General features: G+C 52.1%; 1 protein-coding gene across 2 annotated transcripts in view; it reads left to right on the plus strand.

Annotated features, from left to right (window-relative positions):
• Window positions 1-18,611, plus strand: part of CHST11 (carbohydrate sulfotransferase 11) — a 208,707-nt gene extending 190,096 nt beyond the window's left edge. For both annotated transcript variants that reach the window (XM_040984735.1, XM_040984740.1), the window contains exon 3: window positions 16,674-18,611. In XM_040984735.1, the coding sequence (XP_040840669.1) occupies window positions 16,674-17,528 (855 nt within the window). In that variant the 3' untranslated portion in view covers window positions 17,529-18,611. The remainder of the gene's footprint in view (window positions 1-16,673) is intronic.
• Window positions 18,612-20,071: the final 1,460 nt, after the last annotated feature.

Genomic DNA, 20,071 nt, shown 5'->3' on the forward strand with positions numbered 1-20,071 from the left:
GTATCTCTCCCTTAGGGAACCTGGGAATTCCTCTTTGGTTCTTTAGCAAACACACCATTGGGGCAGCACGTGGTGTAGCAGTCAAAGGCACCTCCAACTTGAGCTTCCCAGTAGGCAGCATGCAAAAGGAAATGGTTGTGGCTGTGAATGGGAGATGCCTCCCGTTTCATAGCTCCAAACAGTGGAACCAAGGAGGGTTGGGTAGCTTCATGGGGCCAGGACTCAAGACTCCAATAGCTGGGATGAGCTCTTCCCCCATGCTGGGGGAACTCCAATAAGAATTGCTGCCAGTTCCTTGGAAGTAAGTTGGCCGTGGCCTTCTCCTTTGCATGTCAGCACAGCTGTCCCTTTCAAGGAGCCTGGGTTTGTTGGGAGTGAGGCACCCCCAGGGTCCTCGCTCATTGCAAATAGACTGGAGCTGTGAGGCCCGCAGCCCAGACTTAGCAACAGTCCATAGATGGCTGGCTTTTGAGGAGGCCAGGAACCCCCAAACATTCCCACGTTTGCCTTCTGATTTGCTTTTCATTTAAAAAGAGGGAAGAGAGGAGGAAGAATCAAGATCCGTGAGAAGAAATCTAATTTAAACAAAACAAAATGAATACACACAAACAGGAAGCGGAGTGCTACTTTGAGCTCTTTCCAAAGCACAGGACAGAGGGCAGATGCCTTGCTCCCCAACCATTGGCATCCCTAGGGTGGGGTGGAGTGGCTGTTGGAGGGAAGGGGACAGCAGACTCCCTGTGCACTTGCGCCCTTCACTGTATGTTGCAAAGTTGGGGTGAAGGGTCGGGGTCCTCAGCTACTCTGGCTTCCTTCGTCTCAATATCTGTTTGCTGAAGCCTTTCTTAAAGGATGCCTGTTAGCCAGCCCGACCCCATGCTGTCCTGCTGAAACACAGGGAGCCGACGGGCAGGGCAAACCCCAGGGCAGCAAGGGGAGCCAATGGGCAGGACACACGCCAGGGTGGTGAAGATTGAGCCTAGGCCTGGCTGCTCCTCGCACCCCCATCCCATGAGACGTACAGGGCTGAAGAGGTCCCTGGCTCCTGCTCTGGACCCTTTGGTCTCTGTTCCGCCCATCTCTTTCTCCTTCCTCCTGTCTTGTCCAGTGCCACCACTGGCTCACCCCGTCCCTCTGACCTTCCCTGCCACCTGCTTGGGAGAGAGCCTTCTGGAGCTTGTCCCTGTTTGCCTCAGATCCCCCTGCTGTAAAACCAGGAATCCTAACAGCACTCATGACTTCAGATGTCTGTGGAGGTGAAATGAGTTGCTCAGTGTTGCTCAACTCACTTGAAAAACTCCAGCAAGTTTAGCTCTGGGCCAGAGGGAGTCGGCACTCGAGGGAGGGGTTGTACAGTGTACTGTGTGAGGACTTCTGTGATCTAAGTTGTTAGAACGACCTCAAAGTGAACAGCATCTGGATCAGGGATGATGGCACGGAGGGTTAAGTTGCCACTTGGGATGCTGGCATTCCATATCAGAACAGTGATTCAAGTCCCAGCCTCTGTGTGTGATCCAGCTCTATGCTGACAGGTACTATGGGAGGTAGCAGGTGATGGCCCATGCATTTTTGTCCCTGCCACCCATGTGGGACACCCTGATGGGATCCTTGGCTTTGGCTTGGCCCAGACAGGGCAGCTTGGAGCATTTGGGAAGTGAATCAGCAATTGGAAAAACCTCATTATTCTGCCTTTCAGATAATTCATTTTTTAAACTCACATTTTATAAAACACATCTAAGCATAAGAAAAAAATCATTTAAAGTTCTGCTATAAATTCTGCATGCACATAAGGCCTCTGGAAGATGTTTTGTAATTTTCAAAGCACTACCACACACATCTCATTTGATTCCTGCTTTATTTGGAGGTGTGACAGACTCCGAACAATTGAGGAAGCAAGTTTATAGTGTTGTCTGACTGAACTGCATCCAAGGCTCACGTCTAAAACCCTTGACCTTGGCACTGGTCTTGCAAGGTAAGGGACGGACACCAGTGCCAAGGTCAAGGCATTCTGAGTCAGACTGCTGGTAATGGAGGGTGACCTGGGCACCAGATGCGCCTGTTCTTGCAGGGCAGGTCTGGCCTTTCAACGAGTAGGGCTTCTAAATGTCTCTTGGACAATCCTTAGCAAAATACCTCATCAGAGTCTCATTTTGCTGTAGGTCCCACTTCCAAGTTCAGAGGGGCCCTGACTTGTCGGGATGGTCCCCCGAGAAATCTCACCTGACAGGAGAGTTAGGCCCTAGCCAGGAGCAGAGGTAGAAGTGCTGACACTGGCTAAGCCGGTGCTGAAAGCACAGCTGTTCTCTAGGACAGCCTGATGTCATAGAGCCATGGGAGTGATCACCATCCCAGCTGTGGTTTCTCCTTGCTCTCAGTGAGTGGTACCATCTCCCTTTCCCAGGCGGGCTGCAGCTCTCATTGGATAAAAGGCTCTTTTAGAAGTAATTCGCCATTGTCACCAGTGGCTATTCAGAACTCTTCTTGGGAACTGATTTCGTAAATGTCTTGAGGCTTAGCCTGGAACTTCTCCTAAAGCTGCAGCTACACCAAAGACCCCTGAGAGATTGCAGAGCTGAGACCAGAGCAGCTCACAGGTGCTCATAGCTCAACCAGACCCTCGCAGAAGCCTCTACCGTGACCAAACCACCTGCAACTCCAAAAACATGTACCAAGGCCAAGGGCACGGCTGTGAGATTAGTCTCCTAAGAGGTCCCTACCTTACTCCCATAACCCACAGGGGAGTGTCTGGGTTCAGGTTCTACCTCTGTTCATGGTTCCAGCTTCCTGTTTCTGTACACTTTGGGAGCCAGCAGGTGAAGGTTCAAGTGGTGGGGTCCCTGTCACCCATGGCAGTAGTACACCCAGATGGAGTTCCTGGCTTCTGGCTTTGACTTAATCCAACTCCTGGCTATTCTGTGTATTTGGGGTCTCTCCCTCCCTTTCATACAAATTAAATACATTATTTTTAGAAAGTCAAGGTTGGCACCTGGGGTGGGAACAGACATGAGCCACCCACCCCGCCAAGGTCATGGTGGTTTCTGAGCTCCTACTCAGGCCCCTGCAGGACCCATGGGGAATGCGCCAGCTCCCACACGCTCCTGTCCCTCTGGTCAGCCCAAGGAAGCAGTGGCTCACCAGACGTTGTGACCTCCACGCACTGATGGCACAGAGTCCGCTTCCTTCCCAGGACTGCTCGCTGCCTCCTGGCTCCAGCCTGCTAGGACAAGTGGCCACAGGCAAGCAGGAGAAGCCTGGGGGAAGAGGGCCGTGGGCTGGGGGCCAGGGGAGGGTGGTCTCTCTGCCCTGGCTTCAGGGACCTGTTGCAGCCATGTTCCTGGATGGGGAGAATGGGCTCACCATCCGTCCAGTACCAATTAAACCCAAGAAAGAAACTGGGTGGGGAGCAGTGGGGAGGAAGTTCACCACCCCACATCATAACGATTCCTGCCTAATGGGAGTTTGGAGATTCGATTCTTTTTTTTTTTTTTAATTTCCCCTTATTGTCTGCCTCTAATTATTACCACTAGCCACTAGAAGTGCTTTAAGAATTATACAAAGCCAGAAAAAAGCCAGCAATAGACCACAAGGGTGAGATATACCAACATAGACATAGCCTGGGTGGCCAACTGGCCCACCAGGGGAGTCTGCCATTGGCATCCTGTCCCATGAGTCCTGGCCCCAGGCATAGAACCTTTAGCTTCTACTTCAGCCTCGCTGTAGTCTGGGGTGGCCAGCAAGCAGAGGTCATATATAATACCAGCTAATGATCATGTTCTGGTGCTTAGCCACAGATGGTCCCAGGGTCTCTCTTGTCAGAGTGGTTGGACTGAACCCTCAGCTCCCTCAGGCATTGGACTTCCATGGCACTAGGACACTTGCTGTGTCCTGGCGGTCAATGCCTTCACACAAACACTCAGTCCCCATGCTTTCTTGGCACCCTCCTTCACAGCTTCCAAATCATTTAGGAAATCAGTGAATCCTTTCCCAACAGCTCCATAAGAAATGAGTCCTTCCTTCTTTCCAGAACCATGTGTGTATTTTCTGAACAACACTCTCCTGATAGGGACTCCATGAGAAAGGCATGTGCCATGGCTTTGAACTTAACATGTGGCATCTTGCTCGGTCTTCCTTGTGCACTCTTGTGAATGGGCTTGAGAGATGGGGTGCATGGTCATCCCTGGCCACAGCTGGGATTCCTCCCAGGGGCTCTTTGCCCAGAAGACAATATGCGGTGAGAAGTAGCTGGTGCATAGCCAGAGTTTCTTTTTTGAACCTGAAATAGCTGTTTATTCAGACCCTACAGGGTCAAGATCACTAGCGATGTCTTAGATCCCCCATGGAAAGAGGACATGCTGGTCCGGACAAGGAAGTGTGCCACATTGTTGGCCCCTCTAGTCCCATATTTCTGGCCCTTTAGGACCGAGGGCCTTGGGCTGCCACCCTAGTTTGTTTTAGCCTTTACCCCATGAAGTACACAGCTGGGCATGTGCAGCCTTACCTGGTCGGGGCTTGACTGCACACCCCAGGGTGAGAAGGAAGTGTAGGTGAGGCCCTGCGCCCAGCTTCCTGGGAGCTTGGTAGCATGCATACCGGGGATAGTGTGAGTTAAAAGCCATAGACTGAGGTTTGGGGGCTCTCAGCCAAGGGGGTGGGGTGTTTGTTGGAATAACGAGACAGGGATCTGGTATCACACTCACGGTACTGATGGCATTGGCTATGGGTGGCACCACATGGGCATCCCATGGCAGGTGGCAAAAATAGCCAGCTTTGCTTTTGGACTGAACGTGATGGGTCCCTTCCCTCCAATGAGCACCCAAGGCTGACTTCTTTCTCTGAGAAGGAAGAGAGCAAGGAGAGAGGGAAGGAAGTGTGGAGCGAGGGAACAAAGAGGGCTAGGCAGTTACCTCTGTGCCAGAGACGAGCAACGCACAGGCTCAGACCCCTTGAATTCCCGGCCTGGCCCAGCTCAAGCCTCACCTCATGGTGGCCACCTCGGTCCCAAGCATTTCTAGGTGTTTCTGGTTAGATGCTCCTATAAGATTCAGAGGGAAAATCCTGTCTGGCTTTGCTGGAGACTAGCCCAGCAGAGCCGTTGGAGAGGCTGCTTAAAAGTAGCTAGACCCTGAGCCTCCATTTACCCATATGTAAAATGGCACCAACACTGAGAATTAACAGATGCTGGCTGTCCATCAGGAATGCTTGGCACAACTCAAGTGCCTGCAGGTGAATTTGTAATTTTCTGTTGTCTAGTCTCTTTGGAAGTCAGACTTTTTCATGAATGACCAGTTGATTTAGAATTTTTTTGGATCATTCTAGGTCACTCTAGACCTTATAGCAACTCATCTGCCCCGTGCCCCCTTCCTCAGGGCAGGCCAGGAGACACAGAGCCAAGATATTCCTGCCTCTGGTCTTGCGGTAACAGCTTTTATGTTTTGTTTTCTTTTCAAAACAAAACAAATACAATTTCCCACCAGGCGATTTGCACTAAAGACACTGGGGCCTGGAGAATGTGCAGGGCAGAAGAAAGCGGAAGATGAACTTGGGCTGGGAGGAGCTGTCTCCCCAGGGAAGGCTGGGGTGGCCTGTCCCTAGCTGTCCAGTGGCCTCCCCAGAGGCTTGCTGGTACCAAAGGAAGTAGATTCCACGTTCCCGCCTCCCTAGCCCAACCTCCAGGCCCTGCCCCCTGCCCACCCTCTCCAACCTATTTGCTGCTTTGTCTCTGAGAAGGCCACTTAGCGGCTATAAAAAGATCCCCAGCGCCTCTCCTGGCTGGGCCAGTGTAATTATGTCTGCAGCCCTTCCTTGCTGGAAGACTGGTGGGGGCAAGCCACAGCCTCCCAGCCCAGGGGCTCATAACCTCTTCCCTCTCATTGGCTCACATACCTTGGATATGCCAGTGCTGTTTGACCCATTTCACAGATATGTCAGTAGAGGTTTGAGGAGCAAGCCTCAAGGCTCAAGGCCTCACCACTGACTGGTGCTAGATTAGCTGTTGGCAGCTTCCTCCATTAGCCACTGAGTGTATGTGGATGCTTGGGTTAGCTCCTGCTGTGGGCTGACTGATGTGCTAAGTTCTTTGTGTAGCTTATACCCTTAAACATCACAGTAGCCTGTGGACTCCGGTCAACTCGTGCTTGGCAGATAGGGAAACTGTGGTTAGAAGGTGCAAATGACTGAGCCCCGCCCCAGTCAGATGTGCGTATCTGCGTCAGGTGTACCACGCAGGATTGCAGATGTCCTAGGGGCAGGCAGCGCCTTCATGCTCTGGAGCAAAGACTCAGTTTTTGTCCCATGTTTATGGGACCTGGGAAGACGCTCATTTTCTCTAGAATGTCCATGTTAAAATTGCCTCCCCAAACAGGGGTCACTGGCAGGTCAAGACATTTCCCAGTTACTGAATTTTTTTGGACCTGAGGGACCTACCCCATGCCTCCTCTACTGGCCATGCACTTGTCTTGGTTTCACACAGGACATGGATCCTCTTCATTGGTGGGAGAGGACAGAGGCATCCCCCACCTCCCAGGGAGGATTTAGCACCAAATCACAGGGCTGCAGCAACTTCCCAGCTGGCCCAGCCCTGCTCATCAAACAAGGTTGTGGGTGGAGGGGGCCTCTTTTGCAAAGACCTGGGTGTCGGGCCTAGTGCTGCTGCCTCCTGGCCACGGGTGGGCCAGGTCCTGTCTCTGTACCTCCATTTTGCCATCTGGAGAACAGAGGCTGGCATTTGTTGGTGGCCAAGGTCTCCTCCATCTGTGAAGCTCTGTGTCCCATGACTGATGGATGCGTGATCATTCAAAAGCCCCCTACAGGCAAGAACATCTATGCCTCTGAGGTCATGACCTTGACTGCATCGGAGGGAGCCCGGGGCACCAGGACGGTGTCCACGGCTGTGTGTGTGGCTTGGTGCGGTTTCCTGTGTAGCCGTGTGGCTCATGCAGCAGCCCAGGTGCTTAAGCCTCTCAGTAAACAGCCAAGGAATTTGAACACACTGTCCCTTGCAGGGTTGACAAGGACCTTCTTTGGTGATGACCATGAGCGGGCCCTGCTGCTTGGAGAAAGGGTGCAGGGCCGTGACACACGGCAGAGAATCTTAGCACCGGAAAGGCACTAAATGCCCTGGTTCCAGGCTAATGGCCTTTGGCTGGCACCAAGTGCCTGGGATGTATGTACACCCAGTACAGGTGCCAGGAGCCCTGGAGGTAGGAAATAAGGTGACAGCTCTGTCATCTGGATGGAGCAGCTCAGAGAGGTGGTTGGTGTGGTATGAGACATCATCCAGGAGCCCAGGTGCAGAACTGGCTCACTCTGGGTGGCAGAGCAGCTACCGCCTCGCCTGGAACTAGGCAACCTGCAGAAATGCAGGCCCCGGGAGGGTGTGGCTCCCCCACACGCACGCCTCTTGAATGGTGGGGGGGATGGGATACTGGTGAAACGCACTGTTTGGACTCAGGCCTGAATCAGTCTTTTTGGAGGTCTCTTCCTCCATGGCAGTTATTTAGAATGCTGTGCATACTGCCTAGACTGCTCATACATATTCACAGCTCACCTTTATACTGCTAGAAGATTGCTCTGTGGTCCTCGCCGTGCTTAGCACCTGCTCATCCCGGGCCCGGCCAATGGCTTTCGTCCATCATCTTCCGTGTCAGCGAGCTACTGGCCTGCTCGTGCATAAATGATATCCAATCAGTTCTCAAGAGGACAGAGCGCACCAGCCTCATGACTGGTGGTGAGGTCACCACAGGGCTGACCGAACCCATGGCCAGGTCACCGTTTCTTAGCTGGGGACTTGGGAACTCACAAGTTACCAACTCCTGCTGTGATCCTGGATGAAGGGTAAGGTGGAATGGAAAGATGATAGATTTATTTTGGTTTGAAAATTTTATATGCATGCAGGTTTTTTTTTTTTTCATAAGATACATTTACCAGGGCATTTCTAGAGACTTATAGGCATGGATTTAAAACAAAACAAAAAAAAGTTTTCTCACCAACTCTGTGCTGTTTTACCCACTGAGGATTGAGAACTGCTGGGAGGTGACAGAGGGCAGAATGCCACACACGCTGCATTGCTGGCCGTGCCTAATGACTCTCCGTGACCTTTACAATGACAGCACCTTAGTGCTCACCAGGTGCCCAACGCCACGCCAGAGGCTTTACTGCTTATTTCCCATTTAATCCCACATTTTACAGAAAGGAAAACTAAAGCCTCAAAGGAGGAGGCACAGTGTAGGGAGAATATTCTGTCGAGTCTGGCAAGAGAAGTCAGGAAGGAAAGCAGCACAACCCATTGGCTCAGGGAAGGAAGGGGTTAGATGAGAACCTGGAGGTCAGACTGCCCATGTCTCAAGGGCAGCGCCTCTGAGGAGCAGGCCCGTCTCAGAGGAGGCAGTTGGTGAGCCTCCTTGGCCGGCGGGAGTGGGCTGGGGTAGATGAGCGCTGCCCCTCTCTCCTCCCCACTGGCAGAGGCTTCCGAGGGCCGAAGCATCAGCTGGCAGGTGCACAGTTGGCCTGTTCCAGTCACTTCTGATTCCCAGCCTCCCCAGGAAGGGTGAGAGCCTGGTCCCTTCCTCACCATTGTCCCCATTCCGGGCCACCATTCATGGGGAGCCGGCCCAGCTTGGCAACAGCCCCGTTCCTACTCCTGCACTGTGGCCGGGACTTCCGGAAGGCCCTGCAGCTGGTCTGAGATGTAAATAAGGCCCTTGGTGCTGCACCTGGCCTGGCTGAAAGGGGCCCTGTAGCACGAACAGCCTTGCACCAGGCCTTTCCTGGGGCCAGCCCTTGGCACCCCATCCCCTCAGCCGATTTGCCCTTCCTGCTCCTGCTTCCTGGCCTCACCATGCGAGTTGACAGTGCCACTGTCTGCCCCTTGCCAAAGGCTCTCGCGGCAACCCAGAGCCCTTTTCTCCTGCCGGCCTCGAGGCCCTGGCTCTGCCCCTCTCCACCTCCAGCTCAAACCAGATGTTGAGCTGCTTGTGTCACTACTACAGGTTCCGGGCCAGAAACCTGCAGGAGCAAGAAGCAGCCAGGGGCAGGGCACAGACAGCAGGCCTAGGCACCAGGAAGCCCCTGTGGCTTCATCCACCACCTTGTGATCTCTGTAGTCCCTCCCAACTTTGTGTCATTCATTCACTCACTCATTCATCCAACAAAGCCTTGACGTGGTAGGCCCTGGGCTTGACTGAGCATGGGAGAAAAAGGTTGAATGATTCCAAGCGAGAAAGGGGGATGCTAAAGTCTCAATAGTTTCTCTCTGTAGCCGTCACATACCATCAGCCTTTCTCATAGTACCCAGGGCCATGCTGCAGGCTCACCTCTTGGTTCACCCACTCGGGTTCACCTCTCTGACTGCCTGGGGATTCCCTGAGCTAGCTGAACAGGGCCAACTGTGCTCCAGGCAACAGCAGCTCCTAACTTCCCTCCGTGTCCACCTGTGCCAGGGTCAGGTGCCAGCTGGTGACCCACAGGCAAACCCAGCCATGCCAGGTATGGCTGGATGCCTGCCGCCGAAAAGAGTAATCATTTTCTAATTCTTGTTGACATTGAGAATATGGTACTGTCATGCACCATGTGCTATTCTGGCTTCTGGTAAGAGGATGAAAGCTGGTGGGGGCACAGGATCCACTTTCCCTCAGAACAGCACTGTAAGACTGAGATCATGTCCCACCTTTGGGGGGCCAGCCCTCTGGGGGCTCTGGAAGGCCCCCAGGAGATGTTCAGTGAAGTTCATGACTCCAACCAAGTCCTAAGATTACAAGCCTTGATATACAGGAAATATTTTCACCAGCATCAGTAGGCACCCCTTCCTCCTGGTTCATTTGAAAGTTAGAGAGTTAATTGATCTTCTATCCACTGGTTCACTCAGCATACTCCCACAACATCTAGGACTGAACCTAGCAAACTACAGGAGCCTGGAACTCCATATGGGTCCCCAGATGAGTGGCAGGTGCCCAAGTCCTAGAGTCAGCTGCTGCTACTTCCCCAGGTTCATTACTAGGGAGGTGGATCAGAAGCAGAGTAGCTGGGACTCAAACCAGTGCTTGTATAGGATTCTGGGTCATGGGCGGTGGCTTAACTTGCTGTGCTGCAGCACCAGCCCCTGAACTTGGCTTTCTGTTGGATTCCAATGACCTGAGCTAACCCACAACCAGTGTCAGTGCAGCCCGGCTGGGCCTCTGTCTCCTGCCCACCCCACCTCCTCTCAACAGTATTCAGAATGCTACCCCGAGCCTCAGTTTTCACATTAGGTGACTCAGTCATACCCACCTGGTATAGCATCAGGATGTGTGGTGTCTGGTGGACAGCATGTGCCTGCTGAGTGGTCACCAGTTTCGCCAAGCGCCTCCGTCTTGTGGAGAGGTGTGGAGTCTCCCACAGCTCCATGTGACTGGCTGTTTCCATGAGGCTGTAGTACAAAGTCCTGTCCCAAAAGAGAAGTTCACCAGGTCAGGGAAAGCAACTCCCCACGCTCTCCTCCAACCCGCCCTCTTATCCAATGCACACGGGATAGTGGCACGCACAACAAAGATGTGCCTGGAAGAGGTGTCATAGGTAGAGGTGCAAGTGGAGAAACTGAGGCTGGGCCCAGCTCACCAACAACCGTCAAAGGCGGAGTGGGATAACACTCACTCCATTTCCATGCATCTCTGTCCACCTAGGACACATGAAGGGGACAGCCCCTGTCCTTGGCTCGAGATTAGAAAGTCCTACCTACGGAAGCCACTTCCACATGAGGGAAGATGAAACATAGTAAAATTGTAAAGACTCTCCCAGACTCTAAATTTGGTACTTAAACTAATTATAGTTGCTTTTTTCAAATGTCCAAATTAAAAATAGACATCAGAATGCAAATGCAGGTCCCAGCCCAGCCATGGTCACAGTTTCCTAGAATCGGCCCCAACCTGACCTAATTGATACTTTCAGGAGATCAAAGACAGATGAAGGGCGTGGGAGGCAGGGCTGGGGGCGGCTAGAGGAGTTTTCCAGCAGCAGATGGTGAACCTGGATTTTGTATTCTGTAATTAGAGGAGTTGTGAATCAGTGGAAGATACTACATGATGATGCCTTCTGTCCTGGATAGAACCAGCTGGGCTATGCACAGCGTGGGCCCTGGACCAGCAGAGTCAGCGTCGCCTGGCATTTCACAGCACCGACCTGTGTCATTCAATTATTCGGCTCATTTCGGGAGTGAACCAACAGAAAGAAGACCACTTGTCTTTCCTTCTCCATCCATAAAATAAATGAATCCTTGGGAGGAAGAAAGCTCAGGGCTGGCCACATGGAGAGGCAACAAAAGCATAGTCACCTGCAGACCAGGAGGAATAGCCTTAGAGACCACCAGCCTAGCTGGCAACTCGCTCTGGGACTCACAGCCTCACCAACAGTGAGCAAAATCAATTCCATGGCCTGAGCCACCAACATCTGTTTGATGTTGACAGCCTGTGGGGTCTCTGTGCACCTGCCTGTGAGTTTATCAGATTAGGTGATGTGACAGCATCCTGCTTAGGCTGTCAGCCTTGGATGGAATGGGAACACTCGTCCTGGGTCAGCTGGAGAATAGGAACCTCTGAGGATGCTGCCATAAGCCCTGCCCTCCTTGACTCAGCTCTCAGAAACCCTTCAAACCTGGTGCCACACATCAAGGGGGTTTACCTGCCTTTTGTCCTTGCTGCCTGGAGGCTCACACAACCGAGTGACCTTCAGTATAGTCCATCATGCTCTCGTTTAGCGTCATTCTGCATACTTGCCTGTAGTGGGAGTCTCTCCCTCTCTTGAGAAAAGGAGGCGACCAAGGAGACCTTGCCCCTGGCAGCCAGTGAGTGCCCACACATGCAAGTGGGGGTGTGACTTCCGGCTGGGCATCACCATCCAGCACTTTCATATTGGGATGCTCACCTGCATATTTGCACTTGTTCTGCTCTGACAGTTGTATGCCCCAGCTGATCCTTAAGCTTGTTTTAATTGCATTATGTTTTTAATCATTTAAACCAACACCAACCAAATCACTTTAAAATTAAAAGTGATAGAAGCAAAGTAGGGGTCGGCGATTGGCAGAGCAGCTAAGCAACCACTTCAGATGTCCATTTCCGAGGACTAGCTCTACTTGTGAGTCCAGCTTCCTGCTAATGCGCACCCATGGAGCTAGCAGGTGTCTGCTTCAATGCTAGGGTTCCTGCCACCCACATGGGAGACCTGTTTAGGGAACAAATCACTGCATCTAGGGAACAAATCACTGCAGTCAAGTCTTTATCTGTCTCATTCTGTCTTGTTCCCTCTTGCTTTCTGTCTTGTTCTCATTCTCTTTTGCTCTCTTGGCCTCCCGTTCTCCGTCATTCTCTCGTTCTCCCCTTCTCTCTCATTTGCTTTTGCTCTCATTTTGTCTCTTTCTCCCGTCTCTGTTTCCCTCTCATTCTCACACTCTTGCTCTCACCTCCTCTTGTTCTGTCGTTTCTTTGTCTCATTTTCTTGCTCTCTTTCTCTCTCTCCTCTCTCCCTCTCTCCCTCTCAGCCTTTTGCAGGTGAGCGCTTGCCCTGTGCCCCAGCATCCTCCTGAGGAGAATCCTTCCTCCTTGTGGCAGGTGCACCTCACACTTACCAAACTGCTGTGGGGAAGGAGGAAATGGGAAACAAAGAAACCTCAACTACCCACAGAGCCATTTTCTGTCACTGTAGCTGGACATAAATGGCAACGTGACATCATCTCCATGTCTCCTGCCTTATAGTCCTGAATGCCATCATAACTGACATGCCATCCCCCTCCCCTGGGGACTCAGATGACCCCAAACTAGCTGACCAAATGGAGCTCTGGGGGGAGAGGAAGAAAAAGGAAGTACCTTTGGTCCCTTCTAAGCTGTCCTTGCTGATCCCAGTGGCAAAGCGATGGGTCCTCTTCCTTGCTAAGCCTTCCCTTTCCTACAAGGGTTTTGTTCTATTGTTCTTAGTGGCATTGCCCAGTGGCCCACGAGGCCCACAAATGCACCTGTGAGAATGATGGTTGTATCTGCAAAATAGTGAGGGATTACAGGGGTCAGAGTTTCCTTCCTCACAGTAAACATGAGCCAATTCGGTGACCGAGGGTGCACTGGCTATGGGAGCAAAGACCTGGTGAGAGCCGGCTCTCGCCTCTGGTCCTCTCAGCAAAGACCGTACACATGCACACCTCCTCCTGTGTGCCTTACCTCCTCCATGCCCGGTGCTAGACTCAACCTCACTAACTGCCAAACCGCACCTCTGCACCCCACAGAGGAGGCCGTGCCATCCCCCTGGGGGCAGCACAAGGAGAGGATGCTCAGAGCATGAAGGCTTGCTCTCAAGGTCGTGGCCAGGTCAGCTGACCTCAAATCCCCTATTTATTTACTCAGGTCCCTATGTACTTTTCTTCTTCTCTGTAGTGCTGTCTCCTCGTGCCCACTTGCTCATGGTAACTAAATTACTCCAGGATCCGTTTCCTGTGGCTGTTACAACAAATGGTCCAGAACTGGGTGGCTTGAGATACTGGAAATGTATTCTCTCTCAGTTGTGGGAGCTAGAATTCTGAAATGTGGCAGGACTACATTCTCCCTGAAGACCCTAGGGATAGAGCCTTGCTTCTTTCTAGACACTTCTGGATCCTTCCTTGCCTCTTTCAAAATCTGGTGGTGGTTGCCAGTGACCTTGACATTCTTGGGTTTGCAGACACAGCACTCCAGCCTGGTCCTGCCCTGGCATTCTCTGTGTCCATTTTCCTTTTTATAAGGACATGAGTCACTGAATTCGGAGCCCACCCTAATCCAGGATGACCTCATTGTCACTCCATCTGCAGAAATGTCGTTTCCAAATGAAAGGTCACACTCTGAAGCTAGGGTGGGTGGGAATGTAGGGGAGGGAGACTATTTACCCTGATACAGCCCTGATTAAAGACCTTCTTGACATCTGTGAGCAGTAACATTTTTTTAGCTAGAGCCCTACTTATCCAGTTCCCCTTAAGACATTCATTCATTCAATGGATGTTTACTTCACCAATTTCACCAATAGTGTAGTGTGAAAGTACAGGAGCCGGAGTCACCAGATCTGGTGCAAGTCCCAGTGCTGCCTCTTCAAGAGGATTTGACCTTGAGCCATTATTTAGTGCATCTCAGCCACGCTGGGAGATTCTCTACAGGCCTCAGAACAGAGGAACCACCTGTTAGGCACCCCAGAAGGAACTGTGTTCCACCCAACACCATCCAGGACCAAGTCCCTAGCCCATCAGCCAAACCACACACCTCTTTCAACTCTGGTATGCCTCAAGAGGCAAGGAAGAAAGAATGTGTGGCTACCATGTTTAGATCTTTCTAGAAGCTCCAATCCCTGCCATCTTCAGGCCAGCACAAGGCATGGGAGTGGTTTCCTCCACTGAGAAGACAAGGACACCAAGGTGAAGGATGATCAGGCCTGCCAAGCGATCAGAGATGCAGAGGTTGGGAGGCCAGGCCCCTCTGCAGGGGCACGACTCTCACTCGGTCCTCCACAGGGAGGACAGTCTGCCTCAGGGTGGCATCGGGCCTGTGAGTCACTGGTGTGCAGGACCTTGCCAGTGATTCCCAGCTCAGGAAGGTTCCCTAGGCCAGCACAGTCTTACCCAGTGGAAACCTGACATACGCTGCTCTTACTCCAGCCAACAGTCCCAGCGTCATGTCCTTACCACCCTTGCCAGCCCTCCTGTTTCCGTGCCTCGTTGCTAGGTAACAGCCTCCACCCCATAACTGAGTGGCTGCACACAGTGATGGTGTTGTTTCCACCAGCATGCAGGTGGGCACTTGCGGCCCTTTGGCTGGTGACACACAGTATGGTCACCCCTTGTTGGTGGCTGGGATGTCCCTAGCCTGCTCAGCCTCCTGGAAGCCAGAGCTGCGTCATGGCATGTCTGTCTCTGGTCAGCTTTCCAAGAGAGCAGGGCAAGGACCGCCCTGCCCTTCAGACAAGAGCCAGCACTTGTTTGTCATTGTCTCCAGGACGTTCTGTTAGAACGTGTCAAAGCCAGGCTCTGGGTGGCAGAAATGGACTCTACTTCCTGGTAGAAAATGAATGTCAGTGTCCAGCTTCAAGGGCTGTGCACTGCAGTGGTGTCCTGGCAACTCCTCTCAAATATCTGCCAACTGTCTTTGAGGCCAAAGTAGCCAAGGCATCACCTTGCTGCTCTCAGAGTTGGACATGTTTCACAGTATTGGCATTCTGTCTTGGTTCACATCCTTCCTTGAATGTTCAGGCTTCTGGGCGGTGATGGAATTTAGTTCAGAGAATTGCTGCAAGACTAGACAAACTCTGTCTAGGTGGACTTTGTTTTTCCTCTTAATTTGAAAGGCAGTGGGGCTAGCCCAGAGGTGGTGTAAGCTAATCTTCTGTCTGCAGGGTTGGCATCCCATATGGATGCCATTCCTAGTCCTGGCTGTTCCACTTCTGATCCAGCTTATGGCCTATCCTTAGGCCCCTGCATCTACGTGGGTTGGGTCCAGTCCTTGGGCCCCTGCACGCACATAGGAAAACCGCAAGAAGCCCCTGGCTTCAGATCAGCTTAGTTATGATCATCTGCAGAGCAAACCATGGGATGGAAGATTTTCGGTCTTCTAAATAAAATTAAATTTAAAAGAAATAAAAAGGAAAGAAAAGGCGGAGAGACAGAGGTCTTCCATCTGCTGGTTTGCTCTCCAAATGGCCAGGATCTGGGAACTCATCATGGGTCTGCCAGGTTGAGTGACGAGGGTGCAAGCCCTTCATCTCCTGCCTCCTGAGGTGTGCACTAGCAAGCAGCTGGCATTAGGAATGCAGCTGGTGCGGGTGCTCAGGCACCCCGACATGGGATATGGCTACGGTCAGTAGACATTACTGCTTTGCCAGTCGCCCACCCTGACACCATGCATTGAAATCACTCATGATTCCCACAGAGTAGCTTGTTAGTTACTGTCAGCCACTGTCATGGTTGCCAACACTGCTATGCTGGGGACCCTGAGAGGAGCAAACAGAACTGGACTGCAGGGTGCAGTGCAACCAGGACACCCACAGGGCCCCCGTGAATTCATCCGTGCTCCTCACTCAGTGCCATCCTGTTGCCCTGCATGCGGAACATTCTAGAATAAACTAGAAGCGCGAGACTAGCTAACTGCTTGGGTCACCTCCCAGCCCTGGGCTGTACTGACCTGGAGATCAGATCGGGGGGATCTCCTGGCTCCCCCTGCATTCTCTGAGCCCAACAGTCCCCAGAGCCTGGCCTGGGGATGGCAGTGGTGGTAGTGGTCCCAAGCCCCTGAGAAGCACACAGCTACAGGCCATGGGAAAAAAAGCACGAGGTAGATTGGGAGGAGGGATTCTCCATGCTGTGGTGTTCAGAGCAAGTGTCGAGTCTTAAATTTGGGTGGCACAAGAATGCATTGGGCTTTGAAGCATTGCCAAGTCTGTCCCAGCAGAGGAGCAGGGGGGAGAACCCCAGACAGGTTCCAGGCTGAGGAATGCTTGAGGACAATTCCAAGGAACTGTCCTGTGGCCTCCATGGGGTCACCAGCTCTCTGCTTGGTACTCCTGAACCAGGAGCAACTTGCATTCTAACTCCCTTTGTGCCCAGCAGGAGGTTTGGATACAAGTTCAAACGGACAGATCAGCAATCCCCTGAGGGGGTCCTAGACAAATCCTGACTTCTCATTCCTCTTGTGTCCCCTCTACAGCTGGAGCTCTCCAACGCCGCTGTCCTGCACCAGATGAGGCGGGACCAGGTGGCAGACACGTGCCGGGCCAACAGTGCTGTGAGCCGCAAGCGGCGGGTGCTGACCCCCAACGACCTGAAGCACTTAGTGGTGGATGAGGACCACGAGCTCATCTACTGCTACGTGCCCAAGGTGGCGTGCACCAACTGGAAGCGGCTCATGATGGTCCTGAGCGGGCGGGGCAAGTACAGCGACCCCATGGAGATCCCTGCTAACGAGGCCCACGTGTCCGCCAACCTCAAGACCCTGAATCAGTACAGCATCCCCGAGATCAACCACCGCTTGAAAAGCTACATGAAGTTCCTGTTCGTGCGGGAGCCCTTCGAGAGGCTGGTGTCCGCTTACCGCAACAAGTTCACGCAGAAGTACAACACCTCCTTCCACAAGCGCTACGGCACCAAGATCATCAAACGGCAGCGCAAGAACGCCACGCAGGAGGCCTTGCGCAAAGGGGATGACGTCAAGTTCGAGGAATTTGTGGCCTATCTCATCGACCCACACACGCAGCGGGAGGAACCCTTCAACGAACACTGGCAGACCGTGTTCTCCCTCTGCCACCCCTGCCACATCCACTACGACCTCGTGGGCAAGTACGAGACGCTGGAGGAGGACTCCAACTACGTCCTGCAGCTGGCAGGCGTGGGCGGCTACCTTAAGTTCCCCACCTACGCCAAGTCCACGAGAACTACTGATGAAATGACCACAGAGTTCTTCCAGAACATCAGCTCAGAGCACCAGACGCAGCTCTACGAGGTCTACAAACTGGATTTTTTAATGTTCAATTACTCAGTGCCAAGCTACCTGAAACTGGAGTGACCCCGGGCCCGGCGGGGAGCGAGGGAGGAAGAGGGCGAGATTCGTGGTTGTTGGGTCTTTGGTTTGGGTCTGTTTTTTAATTTAAGATTTTTATTTCTCAGAAGAAGTCTATGGATCCTGGGTTATTTTGTAAATTAAGATTTCTCTGGGGAGGGGCGGGAGGGGAGTGATGCTGCGAGCAGCATGGTGAGAATTATTTAAACTCCCGCGTGGGGAAGAACAGTGTCCCCCGCGGGAGAAAGAGGATGGCTTGTCCTTGTTTTAGAAGTGAACGCTGCAACACTGTCAACGGTTTCCTGGTGTTCTGGTGAATTCCATGAACTGTGTATTCCATACATTCTAATTAATATTATTTATAGTTATTTAAACAGTCTCCATAGCGCTTTCTCTCCGGGTGTGGCGGCAGCGCACGCCTCATGCCTTTCCAGAAGAAATCTGCCTTCCATTGCTTTGCTCGCTCCTGCATGTCCGGGGATGTGAGCATGCTCCTTACTAACCTCTCTTTTTAGAGCGACAGTGTGCTGGGTGCCCACGTGCCGGGAATTCCTCTCGGGATAGTCAGGTTGGCACTGCGCTTGTCAGGAGGCATCTATGCCAGGGATTTGTTCCTGACTTTGCTTCAGTGGGCTCTAAAGCCCTTTGCACTAAAGAAATGTGATTTAAAAAAAAAACCCAAGAGGAGAGGTGAGTGTAGCAACTTTTTTCCATCAGTGATAGAACAGACTTTGGGTTTTTGTTTTTTTGTTTTGTTTTGTTTTTGCAGCCACTTGTAACTGGCAGTGCCAGTTGCAGTGAAGCGGCTGTTGCTTTATAATGGATGAGTATTTATTGAGGATCTAGCATATTCCAGGCCATACACATGAAGCATTGAGCAAAAACCCAGCAATCTTGGCGCTCCAGAAGCTTTATACGGACACATCGCTTGCAGCAACGCCCTGACATTCATGGATGTCACATCAGGTGAGGACCCTTCAGGAGCAACCCAGAAGGTCCCTGGCCTGAATCTGAAACCCAGACCCTCGGATCAGGCACATGGTCACTGATTCCAGACTCATTGCCCAGTGATCCAAATTATTGTCTAGTGCAAAAGATGACAAAAACCAATCCTATCACATGCCTGCTCCTATTTATTGAGTGTCTTCCTTTCAGCCTCACAACTGATTCTTCAGACACACTGCATGGAAGAGTGCTGAGCTTGATTAGTGATGTCTGCTTTGGGCGAGGCAAAGGAAAATGCTGATCAAGTGCCTGTCTTTAGTTTAGCACCCTGGATCCCCATTTGGAAGTGGTGTCATCTGCCTGCCACGTGAAAAAAAAAAAAGCAATGTTTACAATCGGGGACTTGCTGTGGTCTAGCGTGCTACTCTTTGGGGACATCAGAAGTGAACTGTTTGTATGCACTTGCACACACACCAGCTCCCATGTCCTCCAGAAGGCTGAGACCATTGGCACCTCGTGACCACCATGGCCAAGCAGCAGGGACAGCCTTCCATGGTCCTAATCTGCCTACACTCCCATGCCCCCAGAAGGCTGAGGGCTCCCCAGCCCCTGCACCTTGCTAATGACCATCTTCACCTGCTTCTTTTTCTAGCCATTTCTGACACTTCTCTACTGAAGTTTGAGCCAGGTCCCTCTTACAGCTGGTGAATGAGTTGGTAGCTGATACTGTACATAAATAATAATAATAGCTGTAATAATAGGGGTGGGTGGGATGGGGTGCGGGTGGGTTTTGCTTTGTTTTGTTTCTCGTGCAGCATAGGGTGAAAGGGTGAGAATCTTCTAAACAAGCAAAGATTAATTTATTCACAGAAACTATTAAAATTGTATCAAAGCTCCCAGCAAGCTCCAGGAACAAAAACCACCACATCTCAGCAAGCAAGTGATTTTCCCTAATGGGAGATGTGGATCCCAGGGGGCAACTGACACCTCTTCCAAGCCCTCTTCCCTTCTTGAAGGGAATATACAGCAGCCCTGTCCTGGCTGGAGTGAGATCTAGGCAAGGTGTGTCCCCAAGCCTGCTGATGGCCCTTAGCTGTCCCCGGGACGGTTCCTGCCAGGGACGCTGGAAGTGGAGCTTCTCCTAATGAAATAGTTACATAGCATCTCCACACATGGGGTCCCAGGGACCCCAGGAAGTGAGGGCCTGACAGCTTCATGAAAACAAGTGAGGTCGGTTCCTGTGGGCTGTTTTCAGAGCCTTGGAAGTCTGTGGCACCTTGAGATTCACCCCCTGACCCTTGGGGAGGTGGTAGCATTTCCTGGCCTTACACAGCCAGACACGCTGGCTAATCACCTTCCTGAACACAGTGGGGGGGCGGGGGGACAGGATGACATGGTTAAGATCTTTGAGGATAAAACAACCGACCCCCTAACTTCCCTGGGGGACAGGGGGAAGAGTCTTATGGTCCCCATCTGGTTTATAGCAAACAGGAGTACTTTCGTAAAAGGAATTTTCAGTTGTGAAATAAGAACTCCCATCATTGCCCTGAGTTTGAGAGTTCTGTGTCTGTCCAACCTCTGTCATGCAGGCTCTCCGCCTTGCC

Source organism: Ochotona curzoniae, unplaced genomic scaffold (genome assembly GCF_017591425.1).
Source record: "Ochotona curzoniae isolate NIBS_2020 unplaced genomic scaffold, NIBS_Ocur_1.0 contig_1014, whole genome shotgun sequence".
Lineage (NCBI taxonomy): Eukaryota > Metazoa > Chordata > Mammalia > Lagomorpha > Ochotonidae > Ochotona > Ochotona curzoniae.